Genomic DNA, 19671 nt, shown 5'->3' with positions numbered 1-19671 from the left:
GCTGTTCTTGTTCGTTACATGTAGCTATTCATCAAAATATTTGCTCTACATACGTGCGAAATTTTCCTTTACTGAAATTTCCATTGACAGAAACGTTATTACAAAAGTACCTACCTAACCTTATAAAAACTGTTGACACAAGGAAAATATTTTAGTCAAATTGATAGTAGATAGGAGAATACGAAATAACTTAATAGATAGTAGTTCAGTAAATTGTAGAGCTTACTTTGTTATATCAATAATATTATCCAGGAGTAGGGACTTCTGGCAACTTTGGTGCTGCCATAGAGGAGAAAATTAATCACAACATGAAGTCTATTACAATGTGCTGCATTGTTTTGATTTTGACGGTCTACGTCAAAACAGGTCAGTTTTTTAGTACCTCAAACGACGGAATTTTTTCCCCCCCATTAGTCTGTTTGGTTTTCACTTATTTATTTCCATTCCTTCAAATTTTGGTGCTTCCCATGTAGGGTTCCGGTTCTAATCCAGGCAAACATTTCAAAGACGAAAGGTTTCCGGACGAGAAGTGGGAACGGGCCTTTATTGCCTCTTCATATTCTTGTCTCCAGGCTGTCAAGCATCGGGGGATCATTTAAAACGTGTGTTGCCGTTAAGAGTCCTGAACCTCGGCACGAGAGACCCCAAAGATGCACTCGCCATGGCTGTAGACGAACCTAACTTTGACATCCTGGACGCATACATTCGCGCGGATGTTGATCGGAAGATAATGGAGCAGAACAGGGATCTCGTGTTTGATCTTGTTGAAAATTTCAATTCCGAGTCCGAGGTTACCAATAAGTACACTGAAGTCGGTGAGTTGAAAGTTTGGAAACCAAATCAAATTAATCTTTCTCAGGAAGGGCCTATGTTATTTTTGCTACTAACTAACATGGGCCCTTCTTCATGAGAACGATTCAACTGTCTTAGCCTGTAGCTAGAATTTTTATAAGAGTTTAACATTGTAAAACTGAAACTGTTAAATGATAATTATAATGGTGCTTTTAGCCCCCTTTCGGCGACAAATTGGCCGCCTTCTCACATAAACCTCACCCAGCCTGAGTAGGATCGGGTAAAACCAGCAGCACGCTATTGCTCACAGATGGTCACCCATCCGTATACAAACACGCGCAACGTTGCTTAACTTCAGTGATCAATATTGGGAACTGGTATACATTCAACATGCTATTGGCTAGGGAAGCGCCGCTAAGCATCTGAACAAGATTCATCTTTGTCATCTGTGGCATTTCAAAATACATTCTCATTTTGTCTCCCATTGAATTTTGCTTCCATCAGTTGACAGAACATTCCTCCTGTGTGAGTCAAGATACAAGTCTCCCTATCTATCAGATCTGACAGGGGATCTCTATCACCAAATCAGTCTGTACGGATCTCAGAAGCGATGTAACGAGGACTTCTGCTTAGGATTCAAGGATGTATTAACCACGAGGAGCAAATCTTGCAATGACGACCGATACTTTGTGCATCTCCCTCAGTCCGCTCAATGTGTTAATTTTGTGGGTACCAAGTCCAATGTGACTCTGCATCAGTTCTGCCGGTGTGGTTTCAACGCGTTCATTTCTCGCACAATGATACATCAAGTTGTCTATCTGATCAAGGAACATCATGACAGACCAGGCGTTTTCTACTATGTAAGTATGGCCAGTCTAGTTAACTTGGAGGGTAGCGCGTCTGATTTGTAATCACCAGGTCGCGGGTTCGATTCCCGCCCGGGAGGATTTAATCCTAAACACATCCTATCCTGTCTTCCTTCTCTCTTCGCTTTCGGGACGATAAGACCGTGGCAGTTACAGTTCCCTTTATCAAACCTCTTAAAAAATGTACAGGTATTAAGCAAGGATGTTTGTCTGGTTTACCGTAATGGTTGGATGTCTGTCATTATGTTTGTCTGGTTTACCGTAATGGTTGGATGTCTGTCATTATGTTTGTTTATCTGTAAACATTTCAACAAAATGATTGGTGTGTAAGTGAAGATTGATCCAGATGAGAAAATAAAGGATTATGTAGAGAGCAAACACCGTCAGAGATTATTATACAGGAATACCAATAAAATAAGATCGGGCAAAACTCCGGACCCTAAAGCCGATTAAGGTAGAAAAAACGTGGCAAAAAAGGGGACAAAGAGGTATTGTTATCTGTAAACATTTCAACAAAATGATTGGTGTGTAAGTGAAGATTGATCCAGATGAGAAAATAAAGGATTATGTAGAGAGCAAACACTGTCAGAGATTATTATACAGGAATACCAATAAAATAAGATCGGGCAAAACTCCGGACCCTAAAGCCGATAAAGGTAGAAAAAACGTGGCAAAAAAGGGGACAAAGAGGTATTGTAACTCTTGAAATTTGACTTTTTACTTAAATAATCAACTTCTCAAGTTACGATAAGGCTACGAAGTACCCTCAGCAATCTAACTTCAAAACTGAAATGACTTCCAGTTTTCACCATCAACAGAAAAACTTACGATTTCTACATTTTCAATTAGGTCTACTTTACGATTCACGCTTGTGATTTTTTAAGAATCGGTCTTATAACTCTCCAAGATCACCGATGTGCTATGTCATTGTTTTTGTTTACATACTGTAGAGTTCATTTAAATCATGTTCATATTAGAACTATGTTAAAACAATTAAATTAAGAGAAAGTTGTTGGTAAACCTAAAAAAAAAAAAATAGATATTCCGTCCTGCATGGTGATAATATAAAGATATAAGGCTGATGGAAATGAAAGTTTAAAATCTTTTTGTTTCTCTTAATCCGAATCATCAGCTAACCGATATTGTCTTCACGCAGATGGGTTCATCCCGAAATCATGAACAACACTTGATGTACCAACAGTCATTTTCAGATACATATATCATGCTCATGCATATCATTGATACAAATAGGTATAATCCTAATGGGAGCTATAGAAATAGGGAATAGATGCTCTAGTAAAAAAGGGGTGGTTTCATTGGAATCACACTCAGATTTCAGTCAGTTTTATCTGAGCCTCCTGTTAGAATATTTCAGAGCGCCATGAATCTATTGATTAGCTGTGTGATAGTTCATCTATTCAGTTCTGTTTGTAAGTACAATATTTACTCATTCCCCTGTCAGGAAAATATTACATAATTAGATTAATTAGGGATTAGCGATCCATTTGGATGATAATGCCTGGTAAGGAAAATGGTAATGGGCTAATGACAATAAGTTTGCTTTTATTGAAGAAAATTAACTTAAATAACAATTGAGAAAGCAAGGTTGGATGTCTGTCATTATGTTTGTCTGGTTTACCGTAATGGTTGGATGTCTGTCATTATGTTTGTCTGGTTTACCGTAATGGTTGGATGTCTGTCATTATGTTTGTCTGGTTTACCGTAATGGTTGGATGTCTGTCATTATGTTTGTCTGGTTTACCGTAATGGTTGGATGTCTGTCATTATGTTTGTCTGGTTTACCGTAATGGTTGGATGTCTGTCATTATGTTTGTCTGGTTTACCGTAATGGTTGGATGTCTGTCATTATGTTTGTCTGGTTTACCGTAATGGTTGGATGTCTGTCATTATGTTTGTCTGGTTTACCGTAATGGTTGGATGTCTGTCATTATGTTTGTCTGGTTTACCGTAATGGTTGGATGTCTGTCATTATGTTTGTCTGGTTTACCGTAATGATTGGATTACACAAGGTTAGCAAAGAGTTCAGCTACTGTCCTCCTGTTGCAACAGTAGATAATATCAAAATAAATGACGTAGTTACATAAATAACTTGATAAATTATTAAACATTTTCAGATTCGAGGCAGGAATAGTCCGCCGGGATTCAAACATGACCGATTTTTAAGGGTCCGCTCTGTTGATGTGGAGAAACCCATAACTACTATCAAGGAGAGTAATTGTGAATCGGGAGTGTTCTTGGTCGTGCCCCGTCACTAAGAGAATACTTGTGAGATCTGCATTCATCTGCCCGAAAATCCGGAAATGTCCCAGTTGTCTGTCAAATAGATTACAGGAAAAGCTCTATGTTTGTTGAATAGATTCCGCTCCTCCTTTGCTGGTACATAATTCATAATTTTCAAAATGTCCATTTTATTTTATTTTTACTTATAATTAATTTATCAATTTTCTTTTTAAATATAAAAAAAAGTTTTCTGATTATTTCATAATAAATATATTATTTTCGCATTAACAAGCTATCAATCAATGGTTTATTCTTTAAAGATTTAAAAGATCATAAGAAAAATTAATTAGGCATGTTGGGACGGAAAATTTCGGGGTAGACTAATCAAGTGAGGTAGGCAGGTAGCTGCTTTCATATTCGACAGTGATCAAACCATGTTAGAGGTTAAATTGCTTGTCGACTGTTGACATTTTCCTTGAAAAACTGATTGACTCTATGAGGGGCTGGAGGGTGGTCTTCTCGCCTGAAAACCAAGAAAATGGCGATTATTTAAGTAGATTAAACGTTCATCAAACTGTAGAAATCACTTGCAGATTTTATATTACCCACGAAAAGAGCGCCTGCATAACGGTGTGTTTATATGAGAGATATGTACCTATTAGCAGGGCCGTATTTAGGGAAAAGGGAGAACCCCCATCCAGATTATGCAGATTTTATATTACCCACGAAAAGAGCGCCTGCATAACGGTGTGTTTATATGAGAGATATGTACCTATTAGCAGGGCCGTATTTAAGGAAAAGGGAGAACCCCCATCCAGATTGAGAAAATTTTGAGCATCTACTTTGCCAGCCTAGTTGAGATTTCTCACAGAACCATCCACATCAGCTGCAGCTGTAAGGAGTAAGCTACTAAGTACATTCCATCCTTCCCCTGTTCAGAGTTTTTTCCAGGACTCACTCAACGATTTCATTTTTGCCAGCCTAGTTGAGATTTCTCACAGAACCATCCACATCAGCTGCAGCTGTAAGGAGTAAGCTACTAAGTACATTCCATCCTTCCTCTGTTCAGAGTTTTTTCCAGGACTCACTCAACGATTTCATGTGGTCGGACACGGGGGCCAAGATGTTCGCCCTGGATCCGGCCCTGGACGCTGCGATGGGGTTTGATACCGTGCCTGTTATTATGCTCACGTCAGCATGTGAGGTACAGGGTGGGTGTGTGTGCTCGCAACAGACAGATCCCAAGGTGGATAATGTGTGTCACGTGATACGCGGCGAGTGTCTGCCAAGGATGCCCTGTACGAAACCTATTCTCCCGCAAGGATCGTGCTGTCCTATTTGTGGTAGGTAAGCTCTGGTGATTTTGCTGAATTTTGGAATCTTCAGTTTTCAGAAATTGATGAATTTTCATTTAGGTAGATATTGTAGATGGATATTTTCAAGATCGGCAGATGTGTTGTGTAGGTTATTTTATGAGAAATTTTACTGTGTGTGTTTTCTTCTTTTTGAAATTTAGTTTTGACTTTGATTTTTTATATGAGCGTGAAATTTATTGGTCAGCTAAATGTTTGGATTATACGTACCTATTACTGGCCGCGTTTGAAGACTGTGTTTTTAACACAGTTTTACTTTGTTTTTAAGTGAGTCTAAAAAAGGGGGGGGAAATGTAATGTAGAAGAGTAGAAGTCAGGTCGAGTTGATTTTTTACATGAGTGTGAAATTTATTGGTCAGCTAAATGTTTGGATTATATCTACGTACCTATTACTGGCCGCGTTTGAATCTTTTCATTTTACTGATGTCCATTCAGCCTTTGTTTTTAGTGAGTCTAAAGGGGGGGGGGATGTAATGTAGAAGAGTAGAAGTCAGGTCGATTAATACTGAATTCCCTTGTGTGTAAATAATTTCTGCTCCATTTTTCTTCTTCTCAGGGGCTCAATTGTTGTTCAAGAGTTCAGAATCATTCAACATGAACCAGACACGGGCCAAACTGCGGGCCGTGGTGGCCAAATTCTCCGCCCAGGTCAAACCCGTTGACTTTCACATAAGCAGAACTGTCCAAAATAAGATCCAAGTGGTGCTGGTGGAGCATGGGGAGTATGAAGGTTATGTGGAAGAGCTGGCCAACTCTATCTTGGAGATGATCAAGTCAGGTACGAGTCTCCTATACCGTCATGTTCCTTCGCCAAGCCGGACGTTGCTTATCCTAAGTGATATGATGTGATCCAGCTGACCTATTAGATCAGTTGCGCTTACTTGGGTCATGTTTCAAAGTCATAGAGCAGAAAAAATGAGGACCAACGGAATTTTTCTTTTTCTTCTACGACTTTTAGATCCCGAGATAAATCGATTAAAAAAATGCCGGTAAATTGTGAACTTTGACGTCACGGCATACGCTCCCGTAGGCGATGATTCACATCAAAATATCAAATCTCCAGTTAGTACCCTTCCTTTTTCTTCCTCCTCCCTCTTCGTATTTCTCCAGCTCCTCTTCTTCCTACTTCTGGTCCTTCTACTTTTTACTCTCGTGTTCCCTTCGACTTCTTCCTTTTATCCTCGCCTGGTCCTCATTCTCATCCTCCTCCCTCTTCTGCTTCTCGTTCTTCTCCTCCTCTCCTTTCTCTACTTTCTTCTTCTCCTCCTCCTCCCCTTCTCTCTTCGATTTCGGGACGATAAGACCATAGCAGTTACAGTTCCCTCTGTCAAACCTCTTTAAAAAAAAAGAGCCCAGCCTTAAACAAACAGTCTTAAAGGATGGATTAAGCTTCGACGAATCTAAAGGAAAAGCTTCTACACCCGTTGCCAGCTGTATTTTCGCCATTAGTCCAATGTTCAAATGCCATTTTTACCAGGCTAGTTAGCTTGGAGGGTATAGCGCGTCTACCTTGTAAGCGCTAGGTCGCGGGTTCGATTTGAACCCGGGGCGGTTTGATCCTAAATAGACCTTCTCGGGACCTTCTTAGCCCGATATTTACTGAGCTGGAAAAGTTTCTTAATATTCTTAACTGCTCTTGACCTGGGAAATTTGAGGGAGTGTCCTGTCTTCCTTCTCTCTTCGATTTCGGGACGATAAGACCATAGCAGTTACAGTTCCCTCTGTCAAACCTCTTTAAAAAAAAAAGTACGAGTGAATTTCTTCCAAGTAATTGTGTGTTCTTCCTTCTCTCTTCGATTTCGGGACGATAAGACCATAGCAGTTACAGTTCCCTCTGTCAAACCTCTTAAAAAAAAAAAAAAAAAAATCTTAACCAGGGTTATACCTACACTTTTTCCATAAAAGCTTATTTAATTTTCTATTTTCTTAAAAACAATTTGTTTCAGATCCGAACTTCCATCTGACCCTGTTGAGTTCAGTATTACATGCTGGCTTCCCTTATGACCCATATGGTCACTCCAACACACTCGGGACCCTGTTTATCACATGTGTACTTAGCTTGTGTGTTCTGGTGGCCATTTATATTCATTACTATCATGATGGATGGTAAGTTAAACTTATGATTATAACTTACCTACCTTATTTATACTGTCGGCTAAGACCAAAAAGTCCCATTATGCCATGGGATAACTGATGAAATAAATCCCAATATTTCCGATTGATTTTTCTGAATTTGATGAGAATTCTGTTCATAAAATTGTTTGTGTTCTGAACATAAGTGTCTGTCCTTTCTTCTTTTCCATTTTCTTAAAAACAATTTGTTTCAGATCCGAACTTCCATCTGACCCTGTTGAGTTCAGTATTACATGCTGGCTTCCCTTATGATCCATATGGTCACTCCAACACACTCGGGACCCTGTTTATCACATGTGTACTTAGCTTGTGTGTTCTGGTGGCTATTTATATTCACTACTATCATGATGGATGGTAAGTTACACATTACACTTATACCTAAATACTTAGACTTACCTTATTTATACTGTTGGCCGAGACCTAATAGTCCCATTATGCCATGGGATAACTGAAATCCGAAATAGATCCGCCTTTGTACTTTTTTCGATGGATTTTTCTGAACTTGATTGGAATTCTGTAAGTGTTTGTGTCCTGAACATAAGAGTCTGCCTTTTTTTTTCCTTTGGAAAATGTGAGAAAAACAGACAATTTTTTACTTGGGAAATACGACCTAATATGAAGTGCTGTCAGCTAAATTTCAGAACTCCAGAAAAAGTATTCCTTGTTTAGAAACGGCTTTCTACTGTGCTTATTCCGCAACAGCTTCTTCTAAGTCGAAATAAATCCAACAGAAAGCGCCACGAGTTTTCATTTCAGAAGAAACAAAAATAAGGAGCGTAACGGCACATTGTTGAATGCAACCGTTAATCACTGAAGTTAAGCAACATTGTGCTTAGTTAGTATCCAGATGGGTGCTCCGGGTCTAGAGAACATCCAGATCTAGGCTTCGAGAGAATTGCGTGCTTCGCGGGCTTTCCCAACCCTCCCCAGGCTGGGTTTTCTAAATTTCTAATTTAGTGCTACCTAAGGAGGTCTTTCTCTGCACATAAGAGTATTAGGAATTATCCTTAAGCCGGCCATTCACTATCAAGTAGACCTGGTAGTTACGCCTAATGAAGTCCGCCTGTCAGGTCTACCTGATAGTGAGTGGCTGGCTTTAGAATTAATTATTCCTGTCTTTTAGAAACGGCTTTCTCCTGGGCTTATTCCGCAACAGCTTCTTCTAACTCTAAGAAAATCTAACAGAAAGCGCCACGAGTTTCGTTTCAGAGGGAAATTTATAATGGGGAGCGTTAATAGCACATTCTTGAATGCAACAGTTCAAAATGGATCACTGAAGTTAAGCAACATTGTGCTTAGTTAGTATCCAGATGGGTGCTCCGGGTCTAGAGAACATCCAGATCTAGGGTTCGAGAGAATTGCGTGCTTCGCGGGCTTTCTCGACCCTCCCCAGGCTGGGTTTTCTAAATTTCTAATTTAGTGCTACCTAAGGAGGTCTTTCTCTGCACAAGGGAGTATTAGGAATTATCCTTAAGCCGGCCATTCACTATCAAGTAGACCTGGTAGGTACGCCTAATGAAGTCCGCCTGTCAGGTCTACCTGATAGTGAGTGGCTGGCTTCAGAATGTTTACAATACCAAGACGAGGGCCATTGTCTGAACTGAAAGCCCTTGTGATTCTTCTTTTTTTTTCCTTGCCTTTTCCTCCTTCATTTCTATCTCCCACTCTTCTTCTTCTCTTTCTCCTTTTCTTTATTTTCTTGTTTTTCCCTCTTTCACCAACTCTTTCTTTCCCTAGACCTCTTTTTTGTTCTTCTCCTTTTTCTTCTTTTGACCCTTTTCTAATTCCTCTTTTTTCGTTTTCTACATATTTTTGTTCCTTCTCTTCTATTTCCTCTTTCTCCTCGTATACTTTTCCTTTTTCTACAACTCCTCCCTCTTCTCTTCCTTATATTTTCTCCTTCTTCCTCTCCCAATTATTCTCAGTTCTCCTTCACGCTATTGAGAGGAAAAAAACCTAGGTGTTAAGGTAGAGCAATTTTTTCGTACGTTGCTGTGAAAACTTGCTGTAAGTTTCCTGAGCTATGCTAATTTGGCACCGTCCCTAGCAAACTGGCACAGAGCGAAGTTGACGGTATGAATATTTTTTATTGCAAACTTATAAAGCAAACAGTGTTTTGAAAAGGGGTAAAAGTTTGAACCAAAAGTTCCCGTGAAAGTTTCTTATTAGAGCTTTTAATTAAAGGATAATTGTGTACAGGCAATAAATTACTGAACGCTTTCCAACATTTGTCACCCTGAGAAATAGATTGGGGGGCTCAGGTTGGGAATTTACCGGGGCCCCATGAGGGCGGACTAAAGACATTCGTTTGGCAACATTTCAGGAACAAGGAACTTGCGGAAATGGGAACAAAATATGAAATTCCGCATCACCGGCAGAAAGGACGAAATGTTGGCCAAATGAGCATTACAAATTCTTCTGATTTTTCCAACACCCTATAGGTACACCTGAGTTTTTTTTCCATAAATTTATGAAGCAATAGGGATAAAAATTTCATAAATACATCAATATTCCTGGATAGGTATTTGCATCACAATTCAATTCCCACTCTCTTCGTCCTGTGGGAACACAAACTATATGGGCATCGGCAGAATATAATTGAAACCCCATTGCCTGAGTCGCCTCTCCCCCTCCCTCTCATTCTATTCCCCTCCCCTCTTCTTCCTTCTCTCCATCTCATTCTACCCCATTCTACCCCCCCCCCCCTTCGTCCTTCTCTACCCCTCCACTTCCTTCTTTTCTCCTCCTCTCCTTCCTTCTCTCCCTCCTTTCCGCCATTCTATTCTCTCCCCTCTCTTCTCCAATTATTCTGTTCCCCCCCTCCTCTCCTAGATTCTCTACCTTCTCTTCCCCTCCTCTCCTTCTCTAACCCCTCTTCCTCCTCCTTCTCTAACCCCTTTTCCTCCTCCTTCTCTCCATCTCATTCTATCCTTCTCCCCTCTACCTCCTCTTTATTCCCTAGTTCCCTCTCCTAGCTTCTCTTCCCCTTCCCCTTCCTTTTCTCTCCATTCTTCTCCCTTTCCTTCCCCTTCTACTCCCTTCTTTACCCCTCTCCTTCCTTCCCCTCTCCATCTCATTCTATCCCTCTCCCCTCTCTTTTCCTCTTCCTTCTCTTCCTTCTCTTCCCCTTCTCTCCTTCTTCATCTCGAGTAAATTCCAGCATTTTCCCGCATAGTTTACCACCCTTCTCTCCTTCCTCCTCCTCCTCCTCCTCCTGCTCCTCTTTCTCCTCCTTCTCCTCCTCCTCTTTCTCTTCCTCCTCCTTCTTCTTCCTTTTATCCCCACTTTGGTTTTGATTCATTTTCACTAATGAATTTAGATTTAATTTATTAGTCACTCATGAATAATCATTCCAATTGTATTGTTTTCTCTCCCGACCACACAGGGCTGGTTTCGTGGTGGTTCTTCTTATAGTACCTTAACTTCTGGTACAGTATAGAGGTTCTGTTAGCCAGAGGAAAAAATAAGGTTCTGTTAGCCAGCCTGATCAGGTTCGATTCCCTCCATGGGATAATTTTTTCCTAAGCGTATAAGGTTCGTTCTCGGAACGGTTGGCTTTCTCCTATCCTATCCTCCTCTCTCCGATTTCAGGACGATAAGACCTCCAGTTGTTACAGTTCCCTCTATTAAACCTCTCTCTCTCTCCCTCTCTCTCTCTCTCTCTCTCCCTCTCTCTCTCTCTCTTCCTCCCTCTCTCTCTCTCCATCTCTCTCTCTCTCTCCCTCCCTCTCTCTCTATTTTTGGATTACTGTTGTTAGATTTTTGGTCTAGCGTTTCTTGGGTTTATTCTCTCTCTCTCTCTCTCTCTCTCTCTCTCTCTCTCTCTCTCTCTCTCTCTCCCTCCCTCTCTCGCTCTCCCTCTCTCGCTCTGTTCTTGAACCGTTCCTGATGGCAGCATTGTTTATGTATCAACATAGTTACCATTTACGCTGTCGTAATTATTGCTACATCATCATTTGTTTTAAAACAAACGCAATATTATTAAGTAATAAATTAAATTGAATTCCGACCGACTCAAATAATAATAATAATACTTACAAATTATTATTATTATTATTATTAGAATTATAATACTTTGTAGGATTACTAATTTTATAATCACTCTAAATTCTAATCTAATTAATGGATTTATTTATATAATTTTATACTAGTGGGTAGACGATGTAAATAGTCTAATAAATCTAGATAGGTAGTCTGTGTTTGGTGGTTTGTTGATTGTTGCAATGTATTATGGTGGTCTTGTAGGATTGCCAAGTAGGTTTTTGTAAAGTGAATAATTAAAAACTATTTTGAGCTTGTCATTTAAAATAGAAACGAAGGTGGACCCGGCCACAATGTCCTAATAAGAACTTTAATGACCGTTTCCACAAAGTGAGTTTAAACTCGGTGTAATTCTCGGATTAAACAATCTGATTGGTTGATTTTAACAAAATTTAGAAATTTCAGCCAATCAAATTGCTTAAACCGAGATTAAAACTTAAAAAGTGTTTAAACTCACTTTGTGGACCCGGCCCTAAGGCAGATACACACCGCATGGTTTGCTATTAACATTGATATTGATACCCACATCAGTTTCGTGAATTAAAATGTTTGTGGCACATTGCATACACAATTAGTTTACCGGCGTTCATACAAATCACTTCAAATAAAGCCAAGTCAGCGGCAGCGGTTGAAGGACGTTGATTGCAGATTACCGAAACGTTACAAAGGGTTGGTGTCAGGATGGGTGACTGGGCAATGGCATGCTGTTTGCCCTTTCCAGTCCAACTGAGACTGGATGAGGTTAATGTGAGGAAACAGTTACAGGCAGTTTGTCACCGAATGGAGGGTAACACCCCCACTGAAGAGCTCGTTCAAAGAACATTTCCGGTGAGGTTGGCTAAAAACAGAGTGTAGTGGAGAGCATAGCACATAGAGCATCGAGTAGATAGAGGGTTAGAGGGAAACGACGAATTCAAACCGCAGAGACCTGAAAGTAAAAAGCTCTGATGCCAGCCTAGTTAGCTTAGTTGGTAGCGCTAGGCCGCGGGTTCGATTCCCGCCCGGGGCGGATTTTATCCTGATGGGATAATGTTCGATCTCGGAACGGCTGGCTTTCTCCTATCCTGTTTTCCTTCTCTCTTCGATTTCGGGACGATAAGACCATAGCAGTTACAGTTCCCTCTGTCAAACCTCTTCAAAAAAAAAAGCTCTGATGCTCTTTTCTTCCCTCTGAGTTTAACGTTTTCAGACTGTTCTGATATTTTCCACCCTATGATAAATGTAGTACCTTGTAATGTACGGTATGCAATACCTCGTAGGCTATTGCTATACGATAGAGCAAATGCCATGTTCTCACACTGTAACATAAATAATGTTCTATCTGGTCTGCATAATTCATGGCTAAAAGATAAACAAGTCCAAAATATGTATAATACATCCTATGCTGGAATACATGTATGTACCTACATTATATACATAGGTACCTACAATACATTCCTACTATCTGTCTAGTGCTTTCAAACGGTGGAATATCGGAACTGGGGAAACAACAACGCACAACAACTCCTCTTAAAAGTTTACAACATTTTGTAAACTTTCAAGAGGAGATCTAGGTAGGTACCTAGCAACCTACCTATGTGAAAAAAAAAAAAATAGAATAGAATAGAATAGCATAGAAATTTGTTTATAATGCTGGCAAAGGACTGAAAAGTCCCTTTACTCTCGCAGTCTAATAATTATGTATTTGAGTGGTAGTTATTATGTATATATTTGAGTGGTAACCAACCTCAGTGGTGCAGTGGTTAGCACGGTGGACTTTGAATCTGGAGGTTGGTGGTTCGAGTCCAAGTCATGTCATAAAATTTAGCGTAGCATATTAAATTGGGGAACGACATTTTTGACAAGCATTTATGCTTAACACAATTAAAATTCCTTTTTTTTTATATTTGAGTGGTAGGACCATAGGCGATATTGTTTATAAAGTGCCGATATGTGCTATCTGCCAACCAGTGGTGGAATTCCATCTACCTCAGTATAAATAGGTACGTATGTAGTATGTACCTATAATCTGTAGTATGATTGTGGTATCCTGTTTTCCTTCTCTCTTCGATTTCGGGACGATAAGACCATAGCAGTTACAGTTCCCTCTGTCAAACCTCTTCAAAAAAAAAAGCTCTGATGCTCTTTTCTTCCCTCTGAGTTTAACGTTTTCAGACTGTTCTGATATTTTCCACCCTATGATAAATGTAGTACCTTGTAATGTACGGTATGCAATACCTCGTAGGCTATTGCTATACGATAGAGCAAATGCCATGTTCTCACACTGTAACATAAATAATGTTCTATCTGGTCTGCATAATTCATGGCTAAAAGATAAACAAGTCCAAAATATGTATAATACATCCTATGCTGGAATACATGTATGTACCTACATTATATACATAGGTACCTACAATACATTCCTACTATCTGTCTAGTGCTTTCAAACGGTGGAATATCGGAACTGGGGAAACAACAACGCACAACAACTCCTCTTAAAAGTTTACAACATTTTGTAAACTTTCAAGAGGAGATCTAGGTAGGTACCTAGCAACCTACCTATGTGAGTGCGTCTGCCTTGTAAGCGCTAGGCCGCGGGTTCGATTCCCGCCCGGGGCGGATTTTATCCTGATGGGATAATGTTCGTTCTCGGAACGGCTGGCTTTCTTCTATTCTGTCTTCCTTCTCTCTTCGATTTCGGGACGATAAGACCATAGCAGTTACAGTTCCCTCTGTCAAACCTCTAAAAAAAAAAAAAAAAAATCTTAACCAGGGTTATACCTACACTTTTTCCATAAAAGCTTATTTAATTTTCTATTTTCTTAAAAACAATTTGTTTCAGATCCGAACTTCCATCTGACCCTGTTGAGTTCAGTATTACATGCTGGCTTCCCTTATGATCCATATGGTCACTCCAACACACTCGGGACCCTGTTTATCACATGTGTACTTAGCTTGTGTGTTCTGGTGGCTATTTATATTCACTACTATCATGATGGATGGTAAGTTACACATTACACTTATACCTAAATACTTAGACTTACCTTATTTATACTGTTGGCCGAGACCTAATAGTCCCATTATGCCATGGGATAACTGAAATCCGAAATAGATCCGCCTTTGTACTTTTTTCGATGGATTTTTCTGAACTTGATTGGAATTCTGTAAGTGTTTGTGTCCTGAACATAAGAGTCTGCCTTTTTTTTTCCTTTGGAAAATGTGAGAAAAACAGACAATTTTTTACTTGGGAAATACGACCTAATATGAAGTGCTGTCAGCTAAATTTCAGAACTCCAGAAAAAGTATTCCTTGTTTAGAAACGGCTTTCTACTGTGCTTATTCCGCAACAGCTTCTTCTAAGTCGAAATAAATCCAACAGAAAGCGCCACGAGTTTTCATTTCAGAAGAAACAAAAATAAGGAGCGTAACGGCACATTGTTGAATGCAACCGTTAATCACTGAAGTTAAGCAACATTGTGCTTAGTTAGTATCCAGATGGGTGCTCCGGGTCTAGAGAACATCCAGATCTAGGCTTCGAGAGAATTGCGTGCTTCGCGGGCTTTCCCAACCCTCCCCAGGCTGGGTTTTCTAAATTTCTAATTTAGTGCTACCTAAGGAGGTCTTTCTCTGCACATAAGAGTATTAGGAATTATCCTTAAGCCGGCCATTCACTATCAAGTAGACCTGGTAGTTACGCCTAATGAAGTCCGCCTGTCAGGTCTACCTGATAGTGAGTGGCTGGCTTCAGAATGCCTCGCTAATTACCCGTCTGATTTCCGCAGGGCATTTCTGGGCGTTGGCAGACCCCAACCCATGGCTAGTGCTTTCGTGTTTCAACGCTTTGACAATGAGAAGAAAGAGGCGCCTATGGTGTATGAAGTGACGCCGCGGCCGCCCACCAAATCGTTTGATAATCCGATGTACAACGTTGAGTCAGCGGTGAGTGTTCAATCATAAGTTGTAAAGGTAGAAACACATTACTATCACGTCATTCGAGTTCACGTCACGTGAGGGCAGTGTAGCTATCATGAAGAAATTACCTGAGGTTTGATAGAGGGAACTGTAACTTCTAAGGTCTTATCGTCCAGAGAGAGAAATTAACACAGGATAGGAAAAGCCAGCTGTTTCGAGAAGGAACCTTATCTGTTTAGGATAAAAGCCGCCCCGGTCGGGAATCGAACCCGCGGTCTAGCGCCTACAAGGTAGACGCTCAAAACTCCAAGCTAACCAGGAGGACACCAAAGGCTCAAAGGGAAACAGTTTTGCCAGTGACTTAGACTTAGACCGTCGTATTTTCACATTCCAGGAGGTTGACGGTATTGAGACACCTGCAGACATGACCGGAATTCAATCCTTCCAGGAATTGAAAGATAAATACGAGGATGAAGATGAATCTGATACGGATTGAGATGAAAAAATGCATTACAGAAAGTTTTGATTTATTGGATTCACTTTTAGCGCGGGCTTAAAAGGAGGCTTTCCGATCAAAACGGGAAGCGGCCTTTCGAAGGAAATTGCCGACCATAACTTTCGCTCTCGAACAAAAAGGTTTGGGGTGTTAAAGTTAAAACATACGTATAGAATAGGCTAATGTTATGCAACATAAATAGATGTTATACGTTTTCACAAAAGCCCAGAGTCGGATCCGGTCTTTGCTCGTAAATAACCCTAAATGGTAGTTACAATTTGCCCATTGAGTTTCCAGTGGGCAAAATGAAGGCGTGTGAGGTGATTCTGCCGATGAATGGAGAGATTATAATTCCTAGTAATGCTATCATGAGTATTCGCGTAGCAAAGAGCTTGAGTGTAGCAACAATGTCTTGAGTATGCAATTATCTCGTACAGAAAACACTTGAGTGCCCTTCATTCTTCTCCTTCTACTTCTTCTTCTTCTGCTTTCTTCTCTTCTTCATCTCCTCCTCCTCTTTATGACCACCTCAGTTCCTTCTCCTTTTCTCCTCCTCCTTCTGTTCTTCCTCCTGCTTTTTTTCTTCTCGTTAATTGCTCGTCACAGTACAGGACTTGTACTGCATTGTTGTCATTTTGTTCTCAATACTCTGTGTTCTAAGGGGTTGTTAAACTTCTTTCCGCTCCCTTGTTAAACAGGAGAGCGTGGGTTTAATCCTAGCCAAGGTATGGAATTTTATTTTCAATATAACTCGAGAATTCGACCAAAAAATAGTGATAGACTACTGCTGGGACTTTTAAGTCCTATTCGAGTAGTATAAATAAGCACTATAATATTATCTTTTATGAATAATTATGTATTATGTCCTGTTTTCATTGTTTGAACCCCATTCTTTTCTGTAAATGAGGGACCGCATTGTCCTTAGTTTGGCCAACCCTCCGTCTTGTTTCCAGTACAAACTGAGGCTATTGTAACGACAAGTATCTCGTTTTTCTTTTCTTCCTATTCTGTGTTGTATTACCCAAGGTTATTTCATATTGTATGCGAGACTTACATGCTTTACAATTTACAATACTTGTATTTACTTATGTAGGTATGTTAGTTATTGTACATAATAATTATTGTTATTATGTATAAGCATATCTACCTGTTTATTTATTTTTATTATTATTATTATTTTTTTTTAAGAAATCTGTTATTTTGGTTTGCTTTGTAGCAATAACCTTATAACAAGCTGGGCCCGTCCCTCCGGGAATTTTTTAGCCCGTAGTTTATTCGATCGTGGTTAAAGAAAATCAGTACCTATGTACCGACTTGATTTGTTTAATATTCAGTTTATTATTATTGATTTTATTTTTGATTTTACTTTCATGTAATGATTTAAAATGAAGACTAGAGCCCGTTCTCCCTTTTTTATTATTATTATTGATTTTATTTTTGATTTTACTTTCATGTAATGATTTAAAATGAAGACTAGAGCCCGTTCTCCCTTTATTCCTTGTGGGATTTTATAGACAAAAAGAGAAGGAAAAAGCTAAGAAAGTGGACTGTATTAATTGGCAAAAATAGCAAGGGGCTAAAGTTTTTATTCACAAAGTTTTCAATTTTTTCAACTAAAACTTTCTCGCTTTGAGTTCAAAGGTCGTCGCGACAAATTTCAAGATCAGAGCTCATTTGTGTGAGAAAATGTGAAAAAAATCCTCCAAAAACCATTTTTTTTTTTTGTTTTTTGGACAAAATTTGCACCACCACTCAACTCAAGTCTAGGAAGTGAGATCTTCTTTATTGGTGCCAACTTTGATTTTGAACAAAGTAGATTGACAACAATTTGACCATTCGGTAATTCGACTCTGGTGTAAATCACTGCGACCACCACTTTCGTGTTCCTGGTAAAAAGACCTTTAATTTGATAAATAGGTCGACCAGGTTTGGATAAGTCCTTCTATGGGGACAGACCGACAGACAGACAGACAGACTGACGACACCGAAGCGAATACAATAGCCCATCCACTCTATCTTTTGTTATTACTATCGTAACCACCACTTTCGTGTTCCTGGTAAAAAGACCTTTAATTTGATAAATAGGTCGACCAGGTTTGGATAAGTCCTTCTATGGGGACAGACTGACAGACACCGAAGCGAATACAATAGCCCGTCCACTATTCCTTTCGTTATTACTATCGTAATAATAAAGGTAGGACGGGCTAAAAAGGACAATGCAGAGTTCTTAAAAGTTCGATCGAGCCCATTATCTGTTATGAAAATTTATTTTACATACTCGTAATATATAATGAAGATATTTCATAAAAATTTATGAAAATCGGGGAAATTTTCGGAATAATCTACTTACGCTGGATAGTAGTTTGTTGAATTAGCTTTGACAACACGAGGAGGAATAGCAGCTAGCATGAGTCCGATCGGTAGAAACGCCATCACCGTGTGAGCGACTTTCTTCCAAGTCGTGTGTTGCGGCTTCATGGGAAAACTCTTCTTCATTTCCAGCGGCAGAGATGTCTTGTTGATATTCTTCATAATATCTGATCCATGTACAGTGCGAGGATTGTCTTTATAGTTATTATAGTGGTTGTGAACATGGACAGTTTTGTCCAAGGCTTGAAGTTCTTGACTGCCTCCTGTAGCAGCACTTTCTATCTTGTATGGAAAGTCATACTGTTTGTAGTTGCTCTCATAGTCAAACTTGAGTGGCTTATCCTGGTTGTCGATTTCATTTTCGTTCAAAAACACGGGATAGTATTTGGATTTCTCATCCGGAAACTTGATTCGTCCGAAAGGATTTTCATTGAAGTCTGGATTATCAAAGTCTTGGTTCATGGTATCGTCAGCATGAAGAGCATAGCTATCACCTAATAGTACTGGAAGGATGGTGGGAGAGGTTTGGAAGGTCGGGTGTTGGCGGCCAAGTTGAGCTTCATCCCAAGTGTTGAAACTCTGCCTGGATTTCATCGGGATGAAGTTGGTTTGTCCTGTAAAGTCTCTGTGTTGGGCGATAGGTTCTTCAATGACCTCCTCTATGACAGTACCCAAGTATGGACTGGGGGAGAAGGGAGGTACACTACTTGCTGTAATGTTATCAGAATCTTCGGTCTCATTCACTTCAACCAAACTCTCAGCTATCATAGTAAAAACTTCAGGTTCTTCTTCTGTGATATCAGTTCCATTTTTGTCATCTTCCTTGATTTGATCCGGCTGGATTTGTCTCACAATTTTGCTGATATCATTTTGAAGATTAGGAATGGTGGTTGAATCATTCGTGATAGAAATTTCTTGCGTAATGTCTTCAGTTAAATTTCTGACGTTCATATTACCTGTGGCATTGTTGATTATGGTATTATTTTGTGGAATGTCTGGAAAACAGTTAATAGAGATCACCAAGAGGACCAGAATAACGTAACACGGAATGGTCATTGTTGATATCTGTAAACATTTCAACAAAATGATTGGTGTGTAAGTGAAGATTGATCCAGATGAGAAAATAAAGGATTATGTAGAGAGCAAACACCGTCAGAGATTATTATACAGGAATACCAATAAAATAAGATCGGGCAAAACTCCGGACCCTAAAGCCGATTAAGGTAGAAAAAACGTGGCAAAAAAGGGGACAAAGAGGTATTGTACTCTTGAAATTTGACTTTTTACTTAAATAATCAACTTCTCAAGTTACGATAAGGCTACGAAGTACCCTCAGCAATCTAACTTCAAAACTGAAATGACTTCCAGTTTTCACCATCAACAGAAAAACTTACGATTTCTACATTTTCAATTAGGTCTACTTTACGATTCACGCTTGTGATTTTTTAAGAATCGGTCTTATAACTCT

General features: G+C 39.6%; 3 protein-coding genes across 3 annotated transcripts; 2 read left to right on the top strand and 1 right to left on the bottom strand.

Annotated features, from left to right (window-relative positions):
* The first annotated feature begins 138 nt into the window (after nt 1–138).
* LOC103515675 lies at nt 139–4045 on the top strand. The gene is made up of 4 exons (XM_008480612.3): nt 139–366; nt 573–815; nt 1297–1652; nt 3794–4045. Exons 1-4 carry the CDS (start codon nt 309–311, stop codon nt 3932–3934), a joined length of 798 nt encoding a protein of 265 aa, XP_008478834.1. The 5' UTR covers nt 139–308; the 3' UTR covers nt 3935–4045.
* Nucleotides 4046–4190: 145 nt separating this feature from the next.
* On the bottom strand, nt 4191–19579 carry LOC113470101. The gene is made up of 2 exons (XM_026828285.1): nt 18184–19579; nt 4191–4422 (listed from the first exon to the last, which is right to left on the bottom strand). Exons 1-2 carry the CDS (start codon nt 19257–19259, stop codon nt 4344–4346), a joined length of 1155 nt encoding a protein of 384 aa, XP_026684086.1. The 5' UTR covers nt 19260–19579; the 3' UTR covers nt 4191–4343.
* Nucleotides 4881–16103, top strand: LOC103515674 (protein amnionless). Its single transcript, XM_008480611.2, has 5 exons — nt 4881–5242; nt 5829–6050; nt 7219–7378; nt 15208–15364; nt 15732–16103. Exons 1-5 carry the CDS (start codon nt 4999–5001, stop codon nt 15831–15833), a joined length of 885 nt encoding a protein of 294 aa, XP_008478833.1. The 5' UTR covers nt 4881–4998; the 3' UTR covers nt 15834–16103.
* Nucleotides 19580–19671: the final 92 nt, after the last annotated feature.

This window comes from Diaphorina citri, unplaced genomic scaffold (genome assembly GCF_000475195.1).
Source record: "Diaphorina citri unplaced genomic scaffold, Diaci psyllid genome assembly version 1.1 scaffold1396, whole genome shotgun sequence".
Taxonomy (NCBI): Eukaryota; Metazoa; Arthropoda; class Insecta; order Hemiptera; family Psyllidae; genus Diaphorina; species Diaphorina citri.
The sequence above is the reverse complement of the archived record's forward strand: the minus strand, read 5'-3'. Positions and strand labels throughout refer to the sequence as shown.

Coding starts and splice junctions, on each gene's coding strand:
- LOC113470101 (XM_026828285.1), bottom strand. CDS start 19,259: ATGACCATTCCGTGTTACGTTATTCTGGTCCTCTTGGTGATCTCTATT. Junction 4,423..18,183: donor TCAACAAACTACTATCCAGC/GTAAGTAGATTA, acceptor CTTGGTTTTCAG/GCGAGAAGACCACCCTCCAG.
- LOC103515674 (XM_008480611.2), top strand. CDS start 4,999: ATGTGGTCGGACACGGGGGCCAAGATGTTCGCCCTGGATCCGGCCCTG. Junction 5,243..5,828: donor ATCGTGCTGTCCTATTTGTG/GTAGGTAAGCTC, acceptor TCTTCTTCTCAG/GGGCTCAATTGTTGTTCAAG. Junction 15,365..15,731: donor TGTACAACGTTGAGTCAGCG/GTGAGTGTTCAA, acceptor TTCACATTCCAG/GAGGTTGACGGTATTGAGAC.
- LOC103515675 (XM_008480612.3), top strand. CDS start 309: ATGAAGTCTATTACAATGTGCTGCATTGTTTTGATTTTGACGGTCTAC. Junction 367..572: donor GACGGTCTACGTCAAAACAG/GTCAGTTTTTTA, acceptor TCTTGTCTCCAG/GCTGTCAAGCATCGGGGGAT. Junction 816..1,296: donor CAATAAGTACACTGAAGTCG/GTGAGTTGAAAG, acceptor TGCTTCCATCAG/TTGACAGAACATTCCTCCTG.